The following is a 25,369-nucleotide window of genomic DNA, read 5'->3' as shown; positions in this document are numbered from 1 at the left end:
ATTCAGTCTATCACTTACTCTCACTTAGTCTCACTCTCTCACACTTAGTCCCTCACTCAGTCTCTCACATACTCTCAGTTAGTCTCTCTGTCTCTCTCATTCAGTCGCTCACTCAGTCTCTCACTTACTCTCACTTACTCTCTCTCCCTCTTTCTCTCACACTCAGTCTCTCTTTCTCTCACTCAGTCACCCACTCAGTCTCTCACTTAGTCTCTCTCTCTCTCTCTCACTCAGTCTCTCTCTCTCACTCAGTCTCTCTCTCTCTCACACACTCAGTCTCCCACTTACTCTCTTTCTCACTTAGTCTCTCACTTAGTCTCTCTCACACTCAGTTTCTCCCTCTCTCTCACTTAGTCTCTCACTTAATCTCTCTCTCATTCAGTCTCTCCCTCTCTCTTACTTAGTCCCTCTCTCACTCAGTCCCTCTCTCATCTCTTTCTCACTTCTCTCTTTCTCTCTCATTTGTCCCTCTCTCACTCGTCTTTCTCTTATCTCTCACTCATCCCTCTCTCACTCGTCCCTATCTCTCGTCCCTTTTTTGTCCTTCTCTCACTCGTCTTTCTCTCATCTCTCTCACTTGTCCCTTTCTCACTCAAGTCTCTCTCTCACTTGTCCCTCTCTCACTTGTATCTTTCTCACTTGTCTCTCTCTCTCACTCGTCTCTTTCACTCATCTCTCTCTGAATCTTAGTATGTGTGTGTGTCTCTCTCTCTTACTCTCTCTCACTCAGTCGGTCTCTTTCTCACTCTTTTGGTTATTATCAAGAGAATTAAATATTTTTTTGTAATATTTCACTTCGGATATATACCCATATTTACTTGCTGAAGTGGTCACCTCTCTCTATTCAGTGGCAACTTAAATTGTTACCACACTAAGCTTCAAATTTGACCTCACTGTTCAATGGATATCAACGAAATTCAACTTAACCTCATATTGGGTGATTTGCTAAATGACCGATTAACAGAATCAATCACGACAGATTAACGGAATCAATCACGACAGATTAACGGAATCAGTCAATCTAATGCAGGTAATGGGAGGCCAGCAAGTGTTAGCCAATCACAGTTAGATAAACAGAAAGCCTGATATAGCCACGTTAATGGCGGAGATGACGATCTGCTGACAAGAAAACAGATCATTATTACGTTACGTATATTGATTTCTACCAGGCCTGTTCAGCACCGGAACTTGATGGGCAGACTAATGAATAATATTCAACAGTAGGACATTTGTCAGGGATCATAAGCATACAAAATGGAGTGAGTCAGGGGATGGGGATGGAGTAGAGGTCAACTGCCCACCCACCCCAAGTGCTGAGGCAAATCTTAACAACTGCATAAAAACGATAGAGAAAGAAAAAAAGTTTGTTTTGTTTAATGACACCACTGGTCATTTATTAATTAATCATCAGCTATTGGATGTCGAAACATTTGGTAATTCTGACTCGTAGTCATCAGAGGAAACCCGCTACATTTTTCCTAATGCAGCAAGGGATCTTTTATATGCACTTACCCACAGACAGGAAAGCACATACCAAGGCATTTGTCCAATTGTGGAGCACTGGTTGGAACGAGAAAAAACAAATCAGCTGAATGGATCCACTGAGATGCTGAGACAAGATGAACTGGACTGAAACCCTTTCACCATGTACAATAAAACCTGTCCAAACCAGACCCTGAATTAACAAACCGGAATTCTGTAAAAACTGGTCAAGTCTTGTGGTTCAAAAATTTTTAATTCTCAAATGCGACCTTCTAAACACCGGATCCTGGTTAAATCAGATAAATATTAGGTTCCCAGCACGATCCGGATCAGACAAGTTTCACTGTATTTTCATCACTCTACTCATAATATTATTTGTAATTCATGTAAAAATATGTAGTGATTCATTTGGAACCTAGCAATTTGGTAGTGATGTAAATATTGCATATAACATTATTATACAGATTTGAGCACTTTCAATTAATTCAGGCAAAAATCAGTCTTCCACGCTCCAACTCTTCAAATGGGAGCCCATATGCTTATCTCAGGGATGGGGATCAAGGCATAAAACTGGAATTTAAAGGCCAGAGGCCCATTTCACTAAACATCATACGTTTATGTCTGCTACTAGCAGTTATACCGGTTGTGCTTTTATACGTGCACTGGCGTAGGAAGTGTGTGTGTGTGTGTGTGTGTAGGCATGTGCCCCCTATTTTTGATATTTTGCCTTATATTTATATAATAGTGTAAAAGTGTGTAAATATAAGTGTGCCCCCCTCCCCCCTCTATTTTATGCTGAAAATTACATCATTATGGAAGCTGGAGTATTTTAAGGACAAAAGACAATGAAATATGTGTTCTTCAAACCATATTTGTTAAAGTATAATAATAATAATAATTTTGGTTTAGTCGTAGATTTACGTTTACATGCAAAACTAGGCTTACGATGTTTTGTGAAATTGGGCCCTGTCTAATAACTAATATTCAACAGTGGAAAATTAATCAGAGATGAAAAAAAGGTACAGAACCAGAATTAATTAATAACATTCAACAGAGGGAGTTTTATCAATTCCGGTTCTGTATCTTTTTCATTCAGTTTCATTTATAGTGCTTATATTCAATTAAGGTTCAAGCATGCTTTCCTTGGCACATACCGGTACCTTAGCTATCTGGGCTCAGTGTTCTTTGCTGCTCCATTTAAGTGGAGGTGGTCTGCCCCGATATAGCATTTTGCTGCCCTCCTTTCACGTTCTGCCGCCCTCCTGTATTTTTCTGCACCCCTCTTTATTTTCCCACACCCTACTTGATTTTAAAGGACCCATCTCCGCTATTTCCAAATGAACACTTTTCCCCCCCAAAAAATATTTGATCAGTCTGAACCCAGCACCTACCTGCCTTATGTCCGATGGCTTAACCATGAAAATACTGAGACTGACGGTTCTGACAGTACCTTAATGCCCTGTCTAATATTCTACAGTGAGAGATCTGTCAGATGGTTTTAACAGAACAATTAAATAGAACTTGATGCCCAGACTAATAAATAATAGTCAATAGTGGGAGTTTTATCAGAGATAAAATAAGGCACAGAACTGGAACTTAATGTGCAGACTAATGAATTTTATTTTACACTTGGACTTCTGTCAAGGATGAGACTACAGTATATGTCATTTTGCTAACAGGTACTGGTTCTCTACACCCAAGGTTTTAGAATACATGTGTATTTGGGTTCATAATTATGTGTACCGTATATGAACTTAAAGGGATATACCCTAGTTTTATACACTAAGGTATATTTTGGACTATTACAGCCGTTTTTTGATAACTGAAATCAGACATTATTTTGATTTTATTGTTTAGATTATCCATTTCCGTACATGCAAAGTGGTTTTGGTCATCCTGGTGTTTTTAATATCACAAAATGCATTTCTCATATTTTAAAAAAGGCACGTGCATCTGAGAAGTAACAGTTATGGAGTCGGGTTTTAGTCAATTAGTCATGTTTCACTCAATTGTAACTTTATCCAAATGTGTTACAGGTTTGTAGATTAACTAAACTTAGTGTTAATTTTCATGGGGTGAAACTAAGGTATGTCCCTTTAATAAAAAAATTTTATATATAACACAGTAAAATCAGTCTTTTCAAACCGGCCTCGGTGGCGTCGTGGCAAGCCATCGGTCTACAGGCTGGTAGGTACTGGGTTCGGATCCCAGTCGAGGCATGGGATTTTTAATCCAGACACCGACTCCAAACCCTGAGTGAGTGCTCCGCAAGGCTCAGTGGGTAGGTGTAAACCACTTGCACCGACCAGTGATCCATAACTGGTTCAACAAAGGCCATGGTTTGTGCTATCCTGCCTGTGGGAAGTGCAAATAAAAGATCCCTTGCTGCCAATCGGAAGAGTAGCCCATGTAGTGGCGACAGCGGGTTTCCTCTCAAAATATATGTGGTCCTTAACCATATGTCTGACGCCATATAACCGTAAATAAAATGTGTTGAGTGCGTCGTTAAATAAAACACTTCTTTCTTTCTTTCAGTCTTTTCAAAGAGACTTGATTTTTTTTCTGATCCCTTTTAACTTGTAACTTTAAACACAAATGTGTTCAGTATGTCAGTAACTAAAGCATTTCTTTATTTCTTTTCTAAGTTCTTGAGGGTTTTTTGTTTAATTTTTGTTTTGGGGTGTGTGTGTTGTTTTTGTGTTTTTTTACGACAGATACTGTGATAGGTTTTTTTTATATCAGGACTGTTCCATCATTTATCACATGAGGGACACATGAGACATCATAAATATTACTTTATAGCTGATGGGTATTCTGCAATATTTTCTTTCTGATTACTTGGTTTTATATTTATTTTCTTTTATGGGTGGTCGGCATTATAAAAAAACATTTCTCCCTCCCCCACCATGTGATCAAAATACTGAGACAGCCTTTATGATAATGTACTGGTACACTAACGAGCCTCACTACATGAAGAATATTTTCTACACAGTAATAGCCATCTAATAAACTTGATGCTATTATCTGCAGTCTTCGGAAGAATAACACCATCCAATGGTGCTCCCGATCTGCCATATGGTAAAAACATTATTAATGGAATCGGTGTGCAAACACGTCTAATCAACTCATTTCATAGTACTGACCATCAGCACTGGACAGCATGTCCTGTGCAGTGATAATATTCTCATAAATCATTCATAGTATAGCTGGCCTCGCCAATCATCATTTTAATCAGAGGTCACAGTGTGAGGTCATAAAGCATGGAGCCACCTTTTTTGAAATCGTCTGGTTGATGGATGCTGCCATAATATAAGTATGGAGATTTATGTATTTCTCACAATAAATGATACATGTACCTAGGGTCTCCACGAGTACTCAAGTACTCTGGGTCGAGTCTAGCAAGACTCGACTCGAGTACAAAAGTGGAATATAATAATTAACTATAATACAATGGAAAATGTAGGACAATAATTTCAGCAGTAGATAATCAGCCATTAAGTTACACAATAATTATATGATCATGCACTAGTTTCTCTTTTCAAACTGGCCATCCGTCCTATAAAACACTGAACATACATGTATCAACCGGTTTCTAAATGCAATACAATGGCATCCATGTTCAGCGCTGCAATTAAGATGCATATAATGCTATTTTACTTTATTCTTTACTCTGATCATCATCATCTGGTGTAAGTGTCAGGTACTCGGGTCCGGGTTGAGTTTGACCCTCGAGTATGTGGAGGCCCTACATGTACCTGTTATTACTGGCGTTGGTAAAGAAAAACACATGCACGTGTGCATGTGTAACCGAGTGATGGAAAAAAAAAAAAAGAAATGTTTTATTTAACGATGCACTCAACACATTTTATTTACAGTTATATGGCGTCAGACATATGGTTAAGGACCACACAGATTTTGAGAGGAAACCCGCTGTCGCCACTTCATGGGCTACTCTTTCCGATTAGCAGCAAGGGATCTTTTATTTGCGCTTCCACAGGCAGGATAGCACAAACCATGGCTTTTGTTAAACCAGTTATGGATCACTGGTTGGTGCAAGTGGTTTACACCTACCCATTGAGCCTTGCGGAGCACTCACTCAGGGTTTGGAGTCGATATCTGGATTAAAAATCCCATGCCTCGACTGGGATCCGAACCCAGTACCTACCAGCCTGTTGACCGATGGCCTAACCACGACGCCGGTCCGAGTGATGGAATTTCAAGTTGTAAGGTATTTAGTGCAGAGTTAAAGTGACTCTTTGTATTTTTAAACACTATGGCATATTTTTCATTACGAGAGCTGTTTTTGATAATTGAAATCATACATTACTTAGTTTTTGTTGTTTATCCATTTCAGTATATCTGGTCATGCTGGTATTTTTTAAAAACACACATACCCTTGAGAAGTAGTGGTTATGAAAGCGAGCTCAGGTCTACTTTATAATACCATTATTTTTAAAAACACACATACCTCTGAGAAGTAATGGTTATGAAAGCGAACTCAAGTCTACTTTTTAAGGGTATTTGTCTCTTTCAATGTCACATACTATTTTTTCCACTCCATTGTAACTTTATTCAAAATGTGTTACAGGTTTGTAGATTAACCAAACTTAGTGTCCATTTTCACGGGTTGAAACTGGGGTCTGTGACTTTAAATATGATGATGGACCGTACATCACCTGGGGAAGATGGGAAGAATCTAAGTCATTATGTTAAAGGTGCTGGGCTTGAATCTTCTTTCACAACATATCACAGCCCCTGCTATTGCCCGAAGAAGTCATGGAATACCATGCTAATTGATGCAGAGGTTTTTATTCTCCACAACTGGCCTTGTGGTGTCATGGTTAAACCATTAGACGTAAGGCTGGAAGGTACTGGGTTCGCTTCCCGGTACCGGCTCCCACCCAGAGTTTAATGTCTCAATGGGTAGGTGTAAGGCCACTATACTGACTTCTCTCTTGCAACAACTAACCCTGGACAGTCCAGATAGCTGAGGTTTGTGCCCAGGACAGCATGCTTGAACCTTAATTGGATATAAGTTTTGCTGTGCACATTTTAAACTGTGACTAGAAAGGAAAGAAGGTTTTATTTAATGACACACTCACAATATTTTAATTATTGCAATTATATATAAATGTTAAAGGAAACCTTCTGCCACTACCAACTGGGCTAATCTTTTCGATTAGTAGCAAGGGATCTTTTATATGCACCATCCTACAAGACAGGATAGTACATAACAAGCCTTTGTTATACCTGATGTTGTGCACTGGCTGAAACGAGAAATATCCTAATGGTTTAAACTATGGTTATTAGGTATCTAACATGTTGTTACTATTTACAAAAATAAATGTGGGTTACAAAAAAAAAAAGGAATCAGGAAATTTTCACATTGGTGATCGGTTACTAAGACCAGCCATAGGGTTAGGATTTCACAATGGTCTAAAATACCAACCCCTCCAACCCATTTAGAGTGTATGCAAAGTATCAGCCAAAGCCATCTCTTATTTTGGAAAGCCTGGAAACACTGTACAGACCTACCATAAAGTATTTTGTTGCACTGTGATAAACATTCATAGGTGCAACTACAAACCAAGTTTCAATAACCTAGGATTTATAGTTTATGAGAAACTGATCTAAATGCAAAACATTTTAACATTAAACTTTAATGCAAAAATTTACACCATTGCCGCTGCATACTGCTGGGAAAATAATACCTAAATCTTGTCTCTTTACTTCATAACTACGAGGCAAAAAAACCTTAAAGCTATTACCGGTATGCATGTATATGCATATCGCGTACAAAATACAATATCTTTTAAAACCTGTATTTTTTTATTTATTTTTTTAAAGCTGTTAAAAACATCCAAAATAAACTAAAACATACCTTGAAGAGTGAGAGTGCTACATGTGTGGTCACATTTCTACGCAAGACTGGTGTCAGAATAATTGCTAAAATTACCATCATGAAAAATGTTGGGTGAAAAATCAGGTAAAATGTTTCAACCGGAATAGGAAAACTTGACAAGACAATTATTTTACCCGTGTGATGAGTGGTATGTTATGAGAATGTGGAGGTATTCCGTGAGTTAGCCATCCATTACGTCTGTCACAGTCTAAACTCACGGGCGCTGATCACACGAAGAATAATTAAACTGTGGGTGGTTCTTGGCTATAGACTGCAAAGGTATAAAGATTGATACGTGAACATGTGTTATATATTTCATATATTACACAGTCATGTGTGATAGTTATATCGTTATTTAGCAGAATGCCAATGTGTTTATTGAGAAATTTATCTTTCACTGTTTTCATGCTCTAGCCTTGCAGAATGACCTGTTTAAAGGGATAGTAAACTCAAACAAGAACCGTATGTGTTGGAAAGATACATACCCGGACCACCAACACATACTGACACTTTAAGACATGAAAAACATGTAGCTTTAGAGTTAATAAAAAAACATGATTATTCCTGCTAACGGGGCAGCCATTTTGTTTTGTTTTCGATGCGTCTGGAATTCTAACTTGGGATGAAGTGACGTCAGCTCTGACCAACTCCAGTATGCACAGTGTAAACAAAAGCAGTCATTTACAACAAGGCACTTCGCTTTCATCAACCTGACTTGCAAAACAACATAAATGACTTGATAATATAATAAACTATTTAACTAAATATATTCCAGTTTGCATTAATAGAACGAAATGGGGTTATAGTATTTCTCTCTCAAAAAATCCACAAAAAAAAAGCATATTATTAGGCCTATTGTTAGGGTACGTTGGAGCAAAAATGACCACTCATGATACCCAAGTGATAATTTTCTTTTCTTTGGGACTACGTAATTGGTCAGTTTTGTGATTTTAAATGGGAAAGTCTACTTAATCAAGGGTTTTACAGAATTATTTACAGTAATAAAGTAGGAATGTCCATTACTATTTTAGGGGTGGCCAGTTATCCCACAATACCCTGTGATCTTAATAAAACAGGCACATATTTTTTTTATGTCTAGACATCTTGACCGGTGACCTTCCAAATATACACTTGCCGATCAGGAACCAAAGATACAGGCCATCGAAAGAAAAGACCAATTAACTAAGAAAACACTCTGCTTCCGTGGGTTAATGTATGAACAAAACATAATACAGTTATTTTGACACTTTGACAATGGTGATTTATTTGGCATTGAAAAATAATATATACTTATTGCTGGCTTACTTAGATGGATATTATTACAGAACATTGCGATGCATCCGCAAAAATCAGGTATGTTTCTTTCTTCAGTTCTAAGACTAATTCCTGACATAACACGTTAAGTATTACGTAACCACCGGCTCGCCAGAGGGCGTATTCACTGGGATGGTACAAAATGGCTGCGCCCGTTATATATAATAGGTGTCACATCTAACCGTGTTATTAATTAAATATAAGATTATACTTGTTGATATTAAGCAATAATGTGCATTATATATTGTTGAATATGCATACCAGTCCAAAAGTCCAGCACATCATTTAAAGGGATGCTTAAGCAAGGCTTTTGGGATGGTAGGCATATCCAACAATACATAATATACATTATTGCTTAATATCAACAAGTATAATGTTACATTTCACACATCAATCCAGAAATAATACAAAATTGAAATTTGTTGTTACCGTTTTTATAGATACCATTCGGGTCAATTACCAGAAATTGTAATCAATTAGTTGGAATTTGGATTTTACCAATCAATCTTCGATTATTTCAATTAATCGGACCACCACTAATAGCCACTATACAACAACTTCTCTATTACTAGCAATTAACCACTAACAACTAACCTACTGCCCTGGACAGACAGCCCAAAAAGCTGAGATGTGTGCCCAGTACATTGTGCTTGAACCTTACCCTTAACTTAGATTATAGGAAAGGAAGGAAAGAAACGTTTTCGATTAGCAGCAAGAGATCTTTTATATGCACCATCCCACAGACAGGATAACACATACCATGGCCTTTGATATACCAGTCATGGTGCATTGGCTGGAGCAAGAAATAGCCCAATAGGCCTACCAATGGTGTAGATTATGGGGAGTCATTTAAGATATTACCACACTGATACCATTTAAATTCACATGCTAAGGGGAGTTAACAGTTACTCTCCTTGTACTATAGTCTGTACACATGTATTCTCTGGGGAGTCATGGGAAGCAAGGGTGATAGCTCTACTTAAACTTAAACTGTAACTGTTAAGAACAGTTTGGTGTACTACGATAGGAAAGCACAAGTAACCAAGTACAGTTATTATTCTCTCTCTCTCTCTGTCTGAGATTAACATACATATTTCTCACACTAATCATGTTACCATGGCGCCCGTGAACCTTAAAAACATCCTAGACAAACACACCCGTCATAGCCCTTCTAATATACGGTAATCTATTATATGTCCCCTATTTCCATACACACTCAAATGATCCTTTCGAAAACTGCTTCTCCAATGAAAAGCAGTCTTTTATTAGCATGCACTCGAGTATTAACCAATCTGATTGCATGACGGTCGTGTAACCGTCATTCACAGTGATTTGGTGTCACCAGGTGTGGGTTGCAGGAAACAACAACTTGACTCAGTTTGTTTAGTCGGATGGGGTCACCACCCGAGATGATATGGTAGCTGGAGTGTGTGTGTGTGTGAATGCTTTTGTTGTCATCGAGGAAAGGGTCTGGGGCTTCAGTACACAAGAAGGAACACACTGACATTACACAATCTAGGTGAACTTGAATTGACTTTAAAATAAGATCCTTTTTTTATGGGCACCCACACCTAGCCTACTACGAGTCCCAGATTGCAAAGACGAATCAAAATGAATTACTGACATTAGAATATTCATAAATTATACTCCAAATGTGCAAGTTTTCACCAAGTCTGGATGAATGAGATACTAAATGTATTACCAAGCACTGAACTGGTGAAGTGCAGGGAGGGAAATTTACCACCTGCGCAACAGCTTCAGGGGACCCTAAAATTAAGAACAATACTCCTTCCCACCAGGAAACGTCATTTGCTCACTATAGTATGTACTACAAGTTATTTATTTGTAGGCCGACTGTTTTCAAAAATAGTGGGGGTTTTGTTATTTCCAAAACACTTTAACTTTTCTTCTTACATCAAATCAAACTGAAATTATTTACCAAAAAAAACCAATGTTCATGGAGGCTGGGAAGGACTATATACCTATCCAACATATATATTATTCAATCAGCAATCGTGCAATTAACAAAGACCAGAGCCCATATGCATGACGATTGGATAAATTTAAACCCAGATAACTCCCATATCAACATTTCAATTTTATCCACGAGATAAAAAGTTAAAAGTGGATAAGAGCCTTGTCCAGTTGTCATGCACGTGGTCCTTAATAACCATGACTCCACATGGCAAGATATAAAATAGTACATGGACTATGGTGGTTATAGCCTCTGGAGGGTTAAGAAAAGAAAAGGGGATTATTTAAGAACACCTCAGCCCATTAAAAAACCCCAAACTATTTGGTATCTGTTTGAAAGCAGATGTACTTTGTCATTTTGTTGACCACACAGACATCTGACTTGGTTAGTTTTATATAGGGGGGGTCGGCTTATATACAAGGTCTATAATTTCAAAGACGATTTGGAGGGTGAAACTAGGGGGTCGGCTAATACATGGAGTCGGCTAGTACACAGCGATATACGGTAGCATAATATATTTATTTCAAATGACACAAATAGGGAATGAGGGAGAATGAATGAGAGGGAGAGAGAGAGAGAGAGAGAGAGAGAGAGAGAGAGAGAGAGAGAGAGAGAGAGAGAGAGAGAGAGAGAGAGAGAGAGAGAGAGAGAGAGAGAGAGAGAGAGACAGACAGACAGACAGAGAGACAGACAGAGAGAGACAGAGAGAGGGAGGGAAATCCAGTCATATGAGGGAGACTGTTTTTGCTTTTTTTTTTTTTTATATACCCATATTTAATCTAGCCTACAGATGAAAATGTACTACAATAATAAATAGCAGTGTTTGAACAGCTTGTGAGAAATGTAGTGGAGAATGTATGATGAACGGTGATGAAATAATTCATTAAAGCTGTACTAATTAATCTATTCTTCGCTAACTTAATATATATATATATATATATATATATATATACATGTATATATTTATTTGTGAAGGAGGAGAACTCTATTAGTGTGCCTAAATGTATATCCCACAAAAGGTTTGGTCATGTCTATCCCGAGACCGGTCTTTGGTATGGCCAGGGATCTGACTCGCGACATATTTATTTGAAAACTTTAATGAATGATTTAGTTAAAATCTCAACAATATTCACAAAATTAAAAACCAAAACAACAAAAAATCTATTTGGTCCTTGGCATAATGATTTAGCCAGTAAACCAGCAGCAGTGGCTAACTGGTATATAATACGTGATTCACAAGCTGAACGTGAAATCTATGATTGCTCATTTCACAATCTTTGTTGTCTTCTGTCAGGTATACAGTATTAGGTTTTTTAAGTTTTAAATTATATGGTTATTCGGTGATGCAAATGAATGGTGTAATTATGGACATGCAAAGCTGCTGAATTTGTTTCACACATGTGAGTATATTTGATAATTTCAATTCCTGAGCTGAATAAAGAAAAAGTTCAAATTCCAAATTTCACTTCAGTGTTGTGTTAATTATGCAGTCACACCTGAACATTCTTTTAACATAATTTAACCGGCCTCGGTGGCGCAATGGTTAAGCCATCGGACTACAGGCTGGTAGGTACAGGGTTCGCAGCCCAATAACAGCTCCAACCCAGAGCAATTTCTTAAGGCCACTACACCTTCTTCTCTCTCACTAACCACTAACCAACTAACAACTAACCTACTGTCCAGGGCCCCGTTCCACAAAGCGATCTTAGCCCGGAGATCACCTTAAGTGCATAGCTACCTTATGCACTAAGGTGATCTTAGTGCTAAGATCGCTTCCTAGAACGAGGCCCTGGACAGACAGCCCAGATAGCTGAGGTGTGTGCCCAGGACAGCATGCTTGAACCTTAACTGGATATAAGCATGAAAATAAATTGAAATGAAATGAAAGATAATCTACAGTTAACACTGCGACCGTGTGGGAATGGATTAAAGTCAGATGAATCCTGTTTAATGCAGTATTCTTTGTGGGTGATTTCCTCCAAACAAACGAGTGCACCACTTAACAGGTTATCAAATGACTATTCTACAATTACCATACCATAGAATAAACGGTCTGAGGTTTCCAGTGTACTATAGAATGTCATTACACTTCCAGTGTGCATTTCATCCATATAATCCGTATCTGGTGTCACATTACCAACATGTGACTGTAACAACTATATCCATTTGTAATCTTAATGGCACTCAGCTAGTAGTCTGTAACCAGTTTTAGGTAAAAGACTGGCTAATATGTGATTATTATTAACAATGGGCATGTAACGTATACTACATTAAATGTGCACAAAGTCACTTTAGTCACAGATTGGCTTTAACATAAAGAATACTTCCTATTTTTTATGTTTTAATGTAGCACTAAGCTGAACCCCAAGAGGAAAGAAAGAAAGAAATGTTTTATTTAACGATGCACTCAACACATTTTATTTACGGTTATATGGCGTCAGACATATGGTTAAGGACCACACAGATTTTGAGAGGAAACCCACTGTCGCCACTACATGGGCTACTCTTCCGATTGGCAGCAAGGGATCTTTTATTTGCACTTCCCACAGGCAGGATAGCACAAACCATGGCCTTTGTTGAACCAGTTATGGATCACTGGTTGGTGCAAGTGGTTTACACCTACCCGTTGAGCCTTGCGGAGCACTCACTCAGGGTTTGGAGTCAGTATCTGGATTAAAAATCCCATGCCTCGACTGGGATCCGAACCCAGTACCTACCAGCCTGTAGAATCCCAAGAGGAGACAGAGTGAGAGATCGAGAGAGAGAGAGAGAGAGAGAGAGAGAAGAAAGACATAAGAAGGAGGGAGAAAGAGACAGCGAGAGACTTCCAGTGAGTATGCTAATATACCGTGAATCAAATAATATGACAAAATATATGCAATAGGCAAATTCATATCTAATTTGCATATCAAGCACTATTCAAGCACTTTTCATTGCAAAAGTATTGTTTTCAAGGACTTTTGTATTGACTATATTTGAACCTATTAAAAACCTAAAAACCGTTAACAATACCAGTTGACATATTTCTAAATTATGACACAATAAACTTGTGTAACGTAAATTAAAACATTAGTCATCTGGAATGTGCAAGTCAAGCTCTTTTCACAAAGAATGTTTTAAATTCAAGCATTTTTTCTTGGTATCTGACAAATTCAAGGCGTTTCCATTATGACTGCCCTAGCTGTTGAACAGTTCAATCATTTTTCAAATCCTGTAAATCCTGTTATGTTGTTTTTATTCTGACATGAAAGGCCTGTAAACCAGAGTTCCACTCGTTAAACTTACCTGCCAATGTGTAGTCCATGTCAAAGCCGTAGAACTTGATATTTTCCAACATCAAACTGCGATTGACAAACACTCTGAAAATTACAAGAGTAACTGAAAATATGTCTATTATTCTTCATAACAATAATTATGTTTACTAAAGATAATTAACACAATTAGATACAAAACAGTAATTAATAAACAACCTGAAAAGAAATAAGTAAGCTGCAATATGCTGAGAGTACTGTTAAAGCAAGATAAAAAAGAAAAAGATTTGTTTCGTTTTAACACCACCACTTGAGCACACTGATTTATTAATCATCGGCTATTGAATTGTCAAACATATGGCCATTTTGACACATTCATAGACAGGAAACCTGCTACATTTTTTCATTAGTAGCAAGGCATCTTTTATATGCACCATCCCACAGACAGGGTATCACATACCACGGCCTTTGATAAACCAGTCGTGGTACACTGGTTGGAACGAGAAATATTTAAAGCAATATATGTCCTTTACTGCGCCCAATTTTTTTTATTATCTCCTATGTTCAAGGGTCATATAATTCTGTGAAAAATCGGTAAGTCACAATGAAAGCCAAACTTGATCTGTAACAGTAGGCCTACATGGCAAAGCTTAACACAAAACTACAGCTCAGCATATTGCGGCATTGCAACAAAAAGTAAAGTCTGGAAAACAAACTACATGTATTATATATCCTTAGTTAAAGGGTCATAACTCTGTAAAAATGTGTATATCCTTAAACATGATCTGTAACAGCACAAGTACTATAAAGCTATATACAAAATTCAGCTCAATATCTTAATGTATTGTGAAAAAGAACCATAATGCACCATCTGGCCATTTTCGTATCCCCCTCTAAATTTATGCAAAGCTGTTGTCACCTCTACTCTCCCCCCACCCCCACCCTTCCTCTCCCCCCAACCCAACCAATCATTATCACCATGACTTAATTTGACCAACATCATTTCATTTTCTGTTAATATTTTTTATTTGTTTCTTCAGTATTAATAAATATTCGACACATCTGCCTGTATTTAATTTATGCATAAAAATTACACAGTTTTCAAAACATTTCACAATTCTTGACAAACATCCAAAGGTACCAAAATACAAATGAAATAGCTTGTTTTTTTTTTGTTTTTTTAAAGAACTGCTTAGAAAAATGTAACCAAATCAATCTACATGAAGACTAATGGGCTTTATCTACCACTTTGTTACCATGACGATAACATTATATTTTAAAATGTTATATCGTGGTGATGAGGTAAGCTTTAAGTAGTATATCCACTAGGATGGAATGGGAATGGAAAATTGTTTAATGTGCACATTCAGAGCTAGCTGTTGTAGCGCACACCTGTCCTGGGCACAAGTTTCGGCCTCAGATGTGAATAAGTTCTTATATATATATATATACACAGCAGTGATTTTGTTTTCTTATTATTTCATAGCAGACAGATTTTCAACTCGTTCTATCTCTACTCCAGTTGTATGATTTCCCAAGACATGACTTAAATAAAGAACTGTTAAGCAGAAAGAAAATCAATTGAAAACCCGTAATGAATTACATATTGTGGATTGTAATCAGCAACTAGGCTTCAGGAAGACTACACAAGTCAACAGAAAAAAAAGGGAAGGAAACATTTATTTAATCACATCACAGAATATTTTAAATTATGACTGTTTGGTGTCTAACATATGTGATCATTTGAAAAAAAATCATCTGCCAAGTACAAAAAAACACATCAACTTTTATTTCAAAAATATTTCACACCTGCATTCATGTTGTAAATATACAACAGGCCAAAAGACATTTATTCTTGGAAAGATTTTTTTTTTAAAGGCCTGAACATAATAAGACAAAAGGTTGTGATCACTCAAGTGTTACCTGCGACTTGGTTCTCTCTTATACATCTTCAACCCAGATGTAGATCTGTCCACGTCTAGAGAGGAACCCTCAAAAGACATACTCTGGGTGGTGAATGAGCACAGCTACCTGTAATGACAATGATAACAGCACCAATAAAAATACATTCCCATGAAATAAAATGATAAAATATAAAAACCACAGACAAATCTGCAGTTTATGAACAAGTTTTCATTGTGCCAATTAAATTATAGGAAGAAGAAGTTTGTTTTGTTTAACAATACCACTAGAGCACATTAATTTATTAATAATCAGCTACTGGATGTCAAATATTTGGTAATTTTGACATAGTCTTAGAGAGGAAACCTGCTACATTTTTCCATTAGTAGCAAAGGATCTTTTATATGCACCATCCCACAGACAGGATGGTACATACCACAGCCTTTAATTTACCAGTCGTGGTGCACTAGCAGGAATGAAAAATAGCCCAATGGGTCCACCAATGAGGATCAATCCCAGACCGACCACGCATCATATATTATAGTTATAGAGGTGAATATTTCCATTAACCCAGAACAAAACTTCACTAGCCTGGATGGAGGGCTAATGTATTTTGTCAAAGCCTTTAATAAACAGTCACCTACATGTAGGTTAAGGAAAGGAAGGAAATATTTTATTTAAGGATGCACTCAACACATTTTATTTACGGTTATATGGTGTCAGACATATGGTTAAGGACCACACAGATATTGAGAGAGAAAATCTGCTGTCGCCACTTCATGGGCTATTCTTTTCGATTAGCAGCAAGGGATCTGTTATATGCACCATCCCACAGACAGGGTAGTACATACCATGACCTTTGATATACCAGTTGTGGAGTACTGGCTGGAACAAGAAATAGCCCAATGGGTCTACCGACGGGGATAGATCCTACACCGACCGCACATCAAGTGAATGCTTTACCACTGGGCTACGTCCCACATCTCAGCACCAATAAAGTTTCATTTCCATTTTGGAATGATTAAAAAAACCATTATCAAATCTGCCTAAATAGAGACCTACATGTATGTAAAAAACAACCACCTATGTTAAGAAGCCACTTAAAACTATTCTTTCAAAATTACCTCATACAATACAAACGGACAGGTCTGTTTTAGTTAAGAGTGTATTAACTCTAGTCAAAACATTTTAATAAATCTAATTGTTATACTGAAAAGATACATATATAGTTGTAAACATAAAGAAAAACTACCAAAATTTATGGAAGCTTTTAGTTTTATAAAATATTATCGAACAATAGAAAAATATATTTTAGAGTACAGTGAAGACCACTTCACAGAAAAATGGGGCATTTTACCTCCTTAAAATTAATACTTTAAATAAGAATAATAATAAGTCCATTAATTCCACTTAGTTTATTTTTACGCTAATGGAAACATCCTTTAAGCTGGAGATAAAACATTTCCTTAATTTTCTTACTAATATAACTGTCCTCCATGACTTTGCCAATCCCTATTACGTAATAGAAGTACATAGCTATTTTTCATTATTATTATTTTGCAATGTTATTTCTTCAAATAAGATGTATAATATTTATTATGTATATGTGTGTGTGGTATACCCAAGCCACGTGGGTATATAACACGAATGTAAATGTGGCATTTCATGGAAATAAACTTTTGAAAAAAAAGAAAAAAAGAAAAGAAAAAAAAGAGTGTATTAACTAAAAATCCATTAGGCATTTACTTAGCACAGTGGTGTGTTCAGAAGGGCAGACACTTGAAGCTGTTTGCAATCAATTCATTATATTGTAATCACTTGAAATGAAGCCTGACCTCCTTAACAAAAGTTACAGAACTCAGGTTTATTATTTTTAAAAGTATACAAGAGCCATGACAAATATACATCAACATTTTTCAGTATGTCCATCCGGTTGGGTCAAAGTTTGAGGTTCACCTTACTTTTGATAGAGCAATTGTCATGGGCAAAAAATTTATGCAATTTTATTTCATCTAGTACCACTGTGTCAAATAATCTTGTGCTTAAAACATTTATGAGGTACCTGTGAAAAAAAAAAAAAAAACTAGGGTCGTCATAAATGCTACCCGTTATCTTTGAAATGAGCAGCTTGACCCGCTTTTTTTCTGATTTACTTTAAGGGTGATGGCTGGTAGTATTTATATCCGTAGTGTATATGTAAATTAATACGCTGCAAGTAGGAGTTTTTGCCACATATGTTACTATTGTCATCTATGGGATTTGATTTGGTGGTATACACCTTGTACCTCAGTTCATTTAGTCACAAAACTTTCTTCAAAAACATTACATCATCTTTTTAAGTATTTTTTCACTGCACAGAGAGATCAAGTTTAGTGAATTAGGCCTCAGCACTGCTCAGGGGGTTAACTACTTGCTTGAGGTGCTTGCGTTGCAGGATCAAACCACCTCAGTGGATCCATTCAACTAACTGGGGTTTTTCTCGTTTCAACCAGTGCACCACAATTGGTCAAAGGCCGTGGTATGTGCTTTCCTGTCTGAGGAAAAGTGCATATAAAAGATCCCTTGCTGGATTTAGAAAATGTAGCGGGTTTCCTCTATTGACTACGAGTCAGAATTACCATATGTTTGACCTCCAATAGCCAGCGATTAATATATCAATGTGTTCTAGTGGTGTCATTAAACAAAACAAACTTTACTGTTTGTTATACAATGTCTTATCATTGGAACACAGATGTCTTCAGTAGCAGCAATGACGTAATTGTTGGAATCACATTTTCTCCCCTTAACGCAACTTTCAGTTTAATTAATAAGAAAAAGAAGAAATGTCGGAGGATGAAAAAGAAACTTGGACTGTGTGAGCTGATACATTATCATGCAGGAGCAAAACAGATATCTCTGTTAATACCATATGTTGCAACCTTTTCAATTGATCTACATGGTTAGCTTCTTTTAAGATGATAATGATGGCATTTCACATATAATTTGTAAATGGAGAATACTACATGTACATAAATGGCCATTAAATACCATTTATCTTATAATCAGTTGTTTCAAAACATATCTAACAAGCAATAAGACACACATGTTTTATTGGTGTATGTTATCATAAATAACATGTGATGTTCTCACAAATGGGTATGTATAAAAGCAAATTATTTATTTTGTATTATTTATTCACGTAAATATGTATATATGTTTAAATAAATATGTATACATATATACACTTAAGTATAGAGGTACATATATATATATATTGTGCATCTGCATCTGTCTGTACAGAGAATGGATGGAATGAAATGGGATGGATGGATGGATGGATGGATAGATGGATGGATGGATGGGGATGGGGATGGGGATGGGGATGGGATGGGATGGGATGGGATGGGATGGGATGGGATGGGATGGGATGGATGGAATGGGATTGATGGATGGAATGTTTGGATGGATGGAATATTTTGATGGATGGAATGGAATGGATGGATGGATGGATGGATTGGTGAATAAATGGATGGATGGATGGATGGATGAATGGAATGTTTAGATAGATGAATGGAATGCTTAGATGGATAGATGGAATGTTTAAATGGATGAACAGATGGATGTAATTAATAATGGCTTATAGATCAAATACGGAACAACATAAAAAAAAAATCATTTTACAATTGTTTTCTTCTTATAGTAAAAAAACAGGTTTCAAGAAGAAAGAAAAAAGCTCTACAATATCAGATCAGATTCTATGTATAAACAGCGGAGAGTTAACATGGAATAAGTACAACATAATGTTTATTATTGCTGCCCTGTGAGGTAGCAGGAGCTCATTTGGCAGTGTGTGTTAGGTGGCAGGTTTCTGATTCAAAGAAAACAAACAAGACAGGCATTAAACTCACGTAACCCATGCATATAGCTGGAAAAGCAAACTGCTGTAATTAACATTTCACTGACAGTGACAGAATACGTGTTTCAAGTGGCACTTTCCTTACTCAACTAACAGGTTTTAACTGGCTTGCCAAACACAAGTCCATTAAAATAAAATACAAAAATTAAACATTGCAAAAACTAAATAAAGTTATTATAAACACGTAAAAAAGCCAATTTAAACATAACATGTATAGGATACTGAATGAGCTTCCATACGCAAAGGAAGTAATTAAGCGCCCACCCTACCCCACCCCCATTTTTTTTTTTTTTACCATGATTGTCAGTAGTTTACTGCTTTCAAGTTCAATTCAAGTTTTAACATACACATTCAGTGCAAGCTTTTATGGTGCACACCTGTTCTGGGCTGAGGTTCTGACCACTGCTAGCTCTTCTGACTAGGACTACATACATGTACCTTTAACCATCTAGCAAATTTATACCGGTACATCAATTTATATATCAACAGGGTTTAAGCTGGATGCCAAAAATTAATAGCAATTTGGCGAATTTAATCATAAAATCTGTAGCCAAATTCAAGTAACATGTAGCTAAACAAAATTATTTTTCATAAATAACTATACACCTAAGAATTATGCATGGTTTTCAAATTAGCTTTCTGGCAAACTTTTAATGACATATCTTGGTGAAATTCAACTTTAAATCGCATTTGTCAAATGACAGGTTAGACCAGCATCAATCATAGTAACGTGTATACATGTATTCTTTGAGAAAATATCAGTAAAATTATTTATACACAAAGATATAAATATATGTACATATACTCAGGTTAAACATTAAACAAAATTAAATTACTAAAGACCACCAAATTCTGTAGGGCTCAAAACAACAGCTTGTGATTATGTTATAGGTTAATACTATAATGCTCTAATAATCTCAGAGGTCTTAATTTTTCATTAACTATTCCACCCACCCACCCCTACCCCTCATCACATGCTGTCCTATTTCCAGCAGGATGTATTTGTTCTCAGCAGGACATATTTCCAACAGGACATATTTCCTACAGGTCATACTTCCAACAGGACATACTTCCTACAGGACATATTTCCAACAGGACCTATTTCCAACAGGACCTATTTCCAACAGGACCTATTTCCAACAGGACATACTTCCTACAGGACATATTTCCAACAGGACATATTTCCAACAGGACCTATTTCCAACAGGACATACTTTCAACAGGACCTATTTCCAACAGGACATATTTCCAACAGGACCTACTTCCTACAGGACATACTTCCTACAGGACATATTTCCAACAGGACATATTTCCAACAGGACATATTTCCAACAGGACATACTTCCAACAGGACATATTTCCAACAGGACACACTTCCTACAGGACATACTTCCTACAGGACATATTTCCAATAGGACATATTTCCAACAGGACATACTTCCTACAGGACATATTTCCAATAGGACATATTTCCAACAGGACATATTTCCAACAGGACATATTTCCAATAGGACATACTTCCAACAGGACATACTTCCAACAGGACATACTTCCAACAGGACATACTTCCTACAGGACATATTTCCTACAGGACATATTTCCTACAGGACATACTTCCAACAGGACATACTTCCAACAGGACATACTTCCAACAGGACATACTTCCAACAGGACATATTTCCTACAGGACATATTTTTTTTGACCTGCTTTAACAGCAAGGGCGGGACGTAGCCCAGTGGTAAAACGCTCGCTTTATGTGCGGTCGGTCCGAGATCGATCCCTGTCAGTGGGTTATTTCTCGTGCTATCCTGTCTGTGGGATGGTGCATATAAATGACCCCTTGCTGCTAATCGAAAAGTCTTGGATGGAGGAGCCAGCTGATGCCGACACCTGCGCCCAGGACAGGTGTGCGCTACAACAGCTTGCTCTGAATGTGCACATTAAATTCTCTGACCTGACCTGACCAAATTGAAAAGAGTAGCCTAGGAAGTGGTGACAGCAGGTTTTCTCTTTATATATCTGTGTGGTCCTTAACCATATGTCTGACGCCATATAACTGTAAATAAAATGTGTTGAATGCGTCGTTAAATAAAACATTTCCTTTTGCTATAACAGCAGGTCATATTTTACTTCCCCATTTCGTAACCTCTGTACATTATAAACATAACAGAAAATCTCACCAAATTGTTTAAAATCTCAAGAGACACTGAAAAAGAACTAAGTCTGCAAACAGGATGGTGTGGGGTGGGGGTGGTGAGATGTGGTGGGTGAGGGGACAGGAAGGTTACCCTATCACAAACCTAACCCACTGTTGTATCAATGCATATTCTTACCATGCAATGTTGCTAATGCATGCCGACACTCAAAACAGATATCAAAGAAAAGTCACATGACCCAACGGTCTTAAGAAAAAATTAAAATATATGTAACCCACATAGCAACAAGCAACAACTGTAATCATGTTCCACTTGCAAAAATTACATTATTTATTTTCTTAAATAAATTCTTTATCAACGTAAGGAAAATATTTACCTATATTAAAGAAATCACCGGCTAGTGTTTGAGCGGCGCTGCTGAAACATTCTGCATGCTTGCAGGCTCTGCTAGGATGTTACAGTGACTTTATTGTGTCTTTCCCAGTGTTGTGTAGATATTAGAAAATCAATACAATGTATAATGCGATCAGGTATGGCCGATGCAGTGCGTCAGCTCTCATGAAATGATGGGATTGTTCTAAAATACAAGCACTGCCATGACATCTCTGCCCCGTGGTCCATGCTGATGGCAAATTAATAGATTAGGACCTGATCTACAGACAGGACTGCGTCAGAATCATACTAAGTGCTGGCATCTATAGTCCGTCCCATAGGGAATGCTTTTTTTCATACTATGAAATTTATTACTAGTTATTTATTTCTTAGTCGACTGATTTGTAAATTGCACATATAAATAGGGTTTTTTTATTTTATTTCCAAAACACTTTTACCTTTCTTCTTATGTCAAATCGAATTGAAATTATTTACAAAAAATCAATTTATAGAATGATGGGACAAACTATAGCTTAGGGAACAACTGCAGGTGCTTGACTTCTTGACTCGTAGGATTGAGTATTGTAGTCAAGACTAATTATCGTTCTTTTTTTTCTTTTTTTGTCCCAGTCACTGCTGAGCTCTACAACTAGTATATAAAAAAAGCTGTGGTTTGTGCTGTCCTGTCCATTACAAAGTAGATACGAAACATTCCTTATCATTATGGAAAAATTAATTAGGTTTTCTTTGAAGACCATGTGTCAGAATTATCAAATATTTGAAGAAGTTTGGTTTGTTTAACGACACCACTAGAGCACATTCATTTATTAATCATCGGCTACTGGATGTCAAACATATGGTCATTTTGACACAGTCATAGAGATGAAACCTGCTACATTTTTCCATTAGTAGCAAGGTATTTTTTGTATGCACCATCCCACAGAGAGGATAGCACATACCATGGCCTTTGATATACCAGTGATGGTGCACTGGCTAGAGCAAGAAATAGCCCAATAGGCCTACTGGTGGGGATCAATCCCAGACCAACCAGGCATCAAGCAAACGCTTTACCACTGAGCTACATCCTGACCATTGTTTCAAAGAAAAAAAAGAAAAAAAAGTTTTATTTAACAATGCACTCAACACATTTTATTTACGGTTATATGGTGTCAGACATATGGTTAAGGACCACACAGATTTTGAGAGGAAACCCGCTGTTGCCACTACATGGGCTACTCTTTCTGATTAGCAGCAAGGGATCTTTTATTTGCGCTTCCCACAGGCAGGATAGCACAAACCATGGCCTTTGTTGAACCAGTTATGGATCACTGGTCGGTGTAAGTGGTTTACACCTACCCACTGAGCCTTGCGGAGCACTCACTCAAGGTTTGGAGTCAGTATCTGGATTAAAATCCCATGCCTCGACTGGGATCCGAACCCAGTACCTACCAGCTTGTAGACCAATGGCCTGCCACGACGCCACTGAGGCCAGTGGTTCAGACAGAGTCCACTGTATTCAGAACTTCTGCCATAAACAACTGGAAAACATACTGATCAATGTACTGACATCAATAAAACTTAAAAGTGTGGGTGTGACGTCAAACCATTTTAGACTGGTAATGGGTGACATTGTTTACTTTGCAAACTAATTAAAGCACAACCAACTGCAGACAGCGTTATATAGCTGACCGTGACAGTGGCTTTTATCAAAAACCTTGACCTCAGCTTCCAGTTACCATAAAAATCAAGCTGCATAGTATCTATAGTATTGAATGAGTAATATTAGTGAATTACATTGTATGTGTTAACCCCCCAATAGCTCATGTGTATGTGTGTGCTGGGGTGTCGTTAAATATTCATTCATGTATGCAATATCTTGATGCTCGTTCAGCTGCCCGTTTTATTACATAAACCGTAAATAAAACGTGTTGAGTGTGTCGTTTAAATCAAACATTTCCTTCCAAAACCAGATGACTTTACATGTTTCTTTTACTTTTTGTGTATTTCTGTATTATATTAATTTTTTTATTTTTTTATTTAAACCTCATTTCTACTAGTCACCAGCATATAAGTTTAATGTCACAAGTGAACTCAAAATTTATCACAATAAAGTTATGTGGCATCAAAATATAAGAACTGTGTTCATTTTAAACAGTAATCAGTAACTGTTTGGCCATCATAAATGATAGTTTGCAACAAGTATCTTCACACATGTATTCATGGTAGGAATTGAGAACATAGCCATATTTGTTTAATGTATTCACAGCCGTCTGTGTTTAGCCAAGGCCTCAAACACAGCAAATTGTGTAGACTTTTGACGATTACCCTCAATAGCGAAGATACAAGGTTTTTTTTATTAAAGGTGAACTTGCATATTTTGTTATAACATGGTAACCTGAGACCGGAACCGTAAGCACGACTCCTGTCTTAACTAGCGCAAAACCAACAAAATCGAATTATTCATAGGAGCAACATTCCGAGGGTCAAAACTACAGATAAAGAAGTGAAGCGCTATCACCGTGTCCAGTGCAAGCTTTTATTCCATTTATTTTTGTATTTATAGTGCACGTGAAACTAAAGTCTAGAATAAAAGCAAATAAAATCGATGCGAAACTGAATAGAGACCATGCATAATTATTTGCAAATTCTGTCACTGGATAGCAATAACGAAATCTGTGCTAACAAACTTACAACTCGTATCTTGTTTACAAATGTCCGGTTTCCTATTCGGGTAGTATCGACAAATTCCGTACAGAGAACTCTTCCAGTTCCGCTTAGTGCTATTGCACTAAACGGCAGTAAAATAATTTCTTTCGTGAACTTGCCGTAATTAAAATTCAAGTGTTTATAAAATCCTTATTATTTTATTAAATTAACTTAAATTTAATATGACAGTAACTTTTACTAAACAATATGAATATCATATGTATTATTAAAAATGGGAGATAGCATTTGATTTTGAACTGGCGTTTGGAATTGTGTCCATGTTTCTTTATATTTATTTAACATTTATTATTATCCGGAATAATATAATCTTTCTACATAGGCCTACATGTATTATCAAGACACGTTCAAGCATCGTGGTATGTGCTTTCCTGCCTGGTGGAAAGTACATACAC

General features: G+C 36.9%; 1 protein-coding gene across 1 annotated transcript in view; it reads right to left on the bottom strand.

The window, feature by feature from the left end:
• LOC121383188 (cytosolic purine 5'-nucleotidase-like) overlaps nt 1-24,962 on the bottom strand; it is a 160,823-nt gene extending 135,861 nt beyond the window's left edge. The window contains exons 1-3 of the mRNA XM_041513043.1: nt 24,942-24,962; nt 15,848-15,955; nt 13,959-14,032 (exon numbers count right to left, since the gene is read on the bottom strand). Of these exons, the coding sequence (XP_041368977.1) occupies nt 13,959-14,032; nt 15,848-15,927 (154 nt within the window). The 5' untranslated portion in view covers nt 15,928-15,955; nt 24,942-24,962. The remainder of the gene's footprint in view (nt 1-13,958; nt 14,033-15,847; nt 15,956-24,941) is intronic.
• Between the last annotated feature and the right edge of the window lie 407 nt (nt 24,963-25,369).

The sequence above is a fragment of the Gigantopelta aegis genome, chromosome 10, assembly GCF_016097555.1.
Source record: "Gigantopelta aegis isolate Gae_Host chromosome 10, Gae_host_genome, whole genome shotgun sequence".
NCBI classification, from domain to species: domain Eukaryota; kingdom Metazoa; phylum Mollusca; class Gastropoda; order Neomphalida; family Peltospiridae; genus Gigantopelta; species Gigantopelta aegis.
This window is presented reverse-complemented; position numbering and strand designations above follow the sequence as displayed.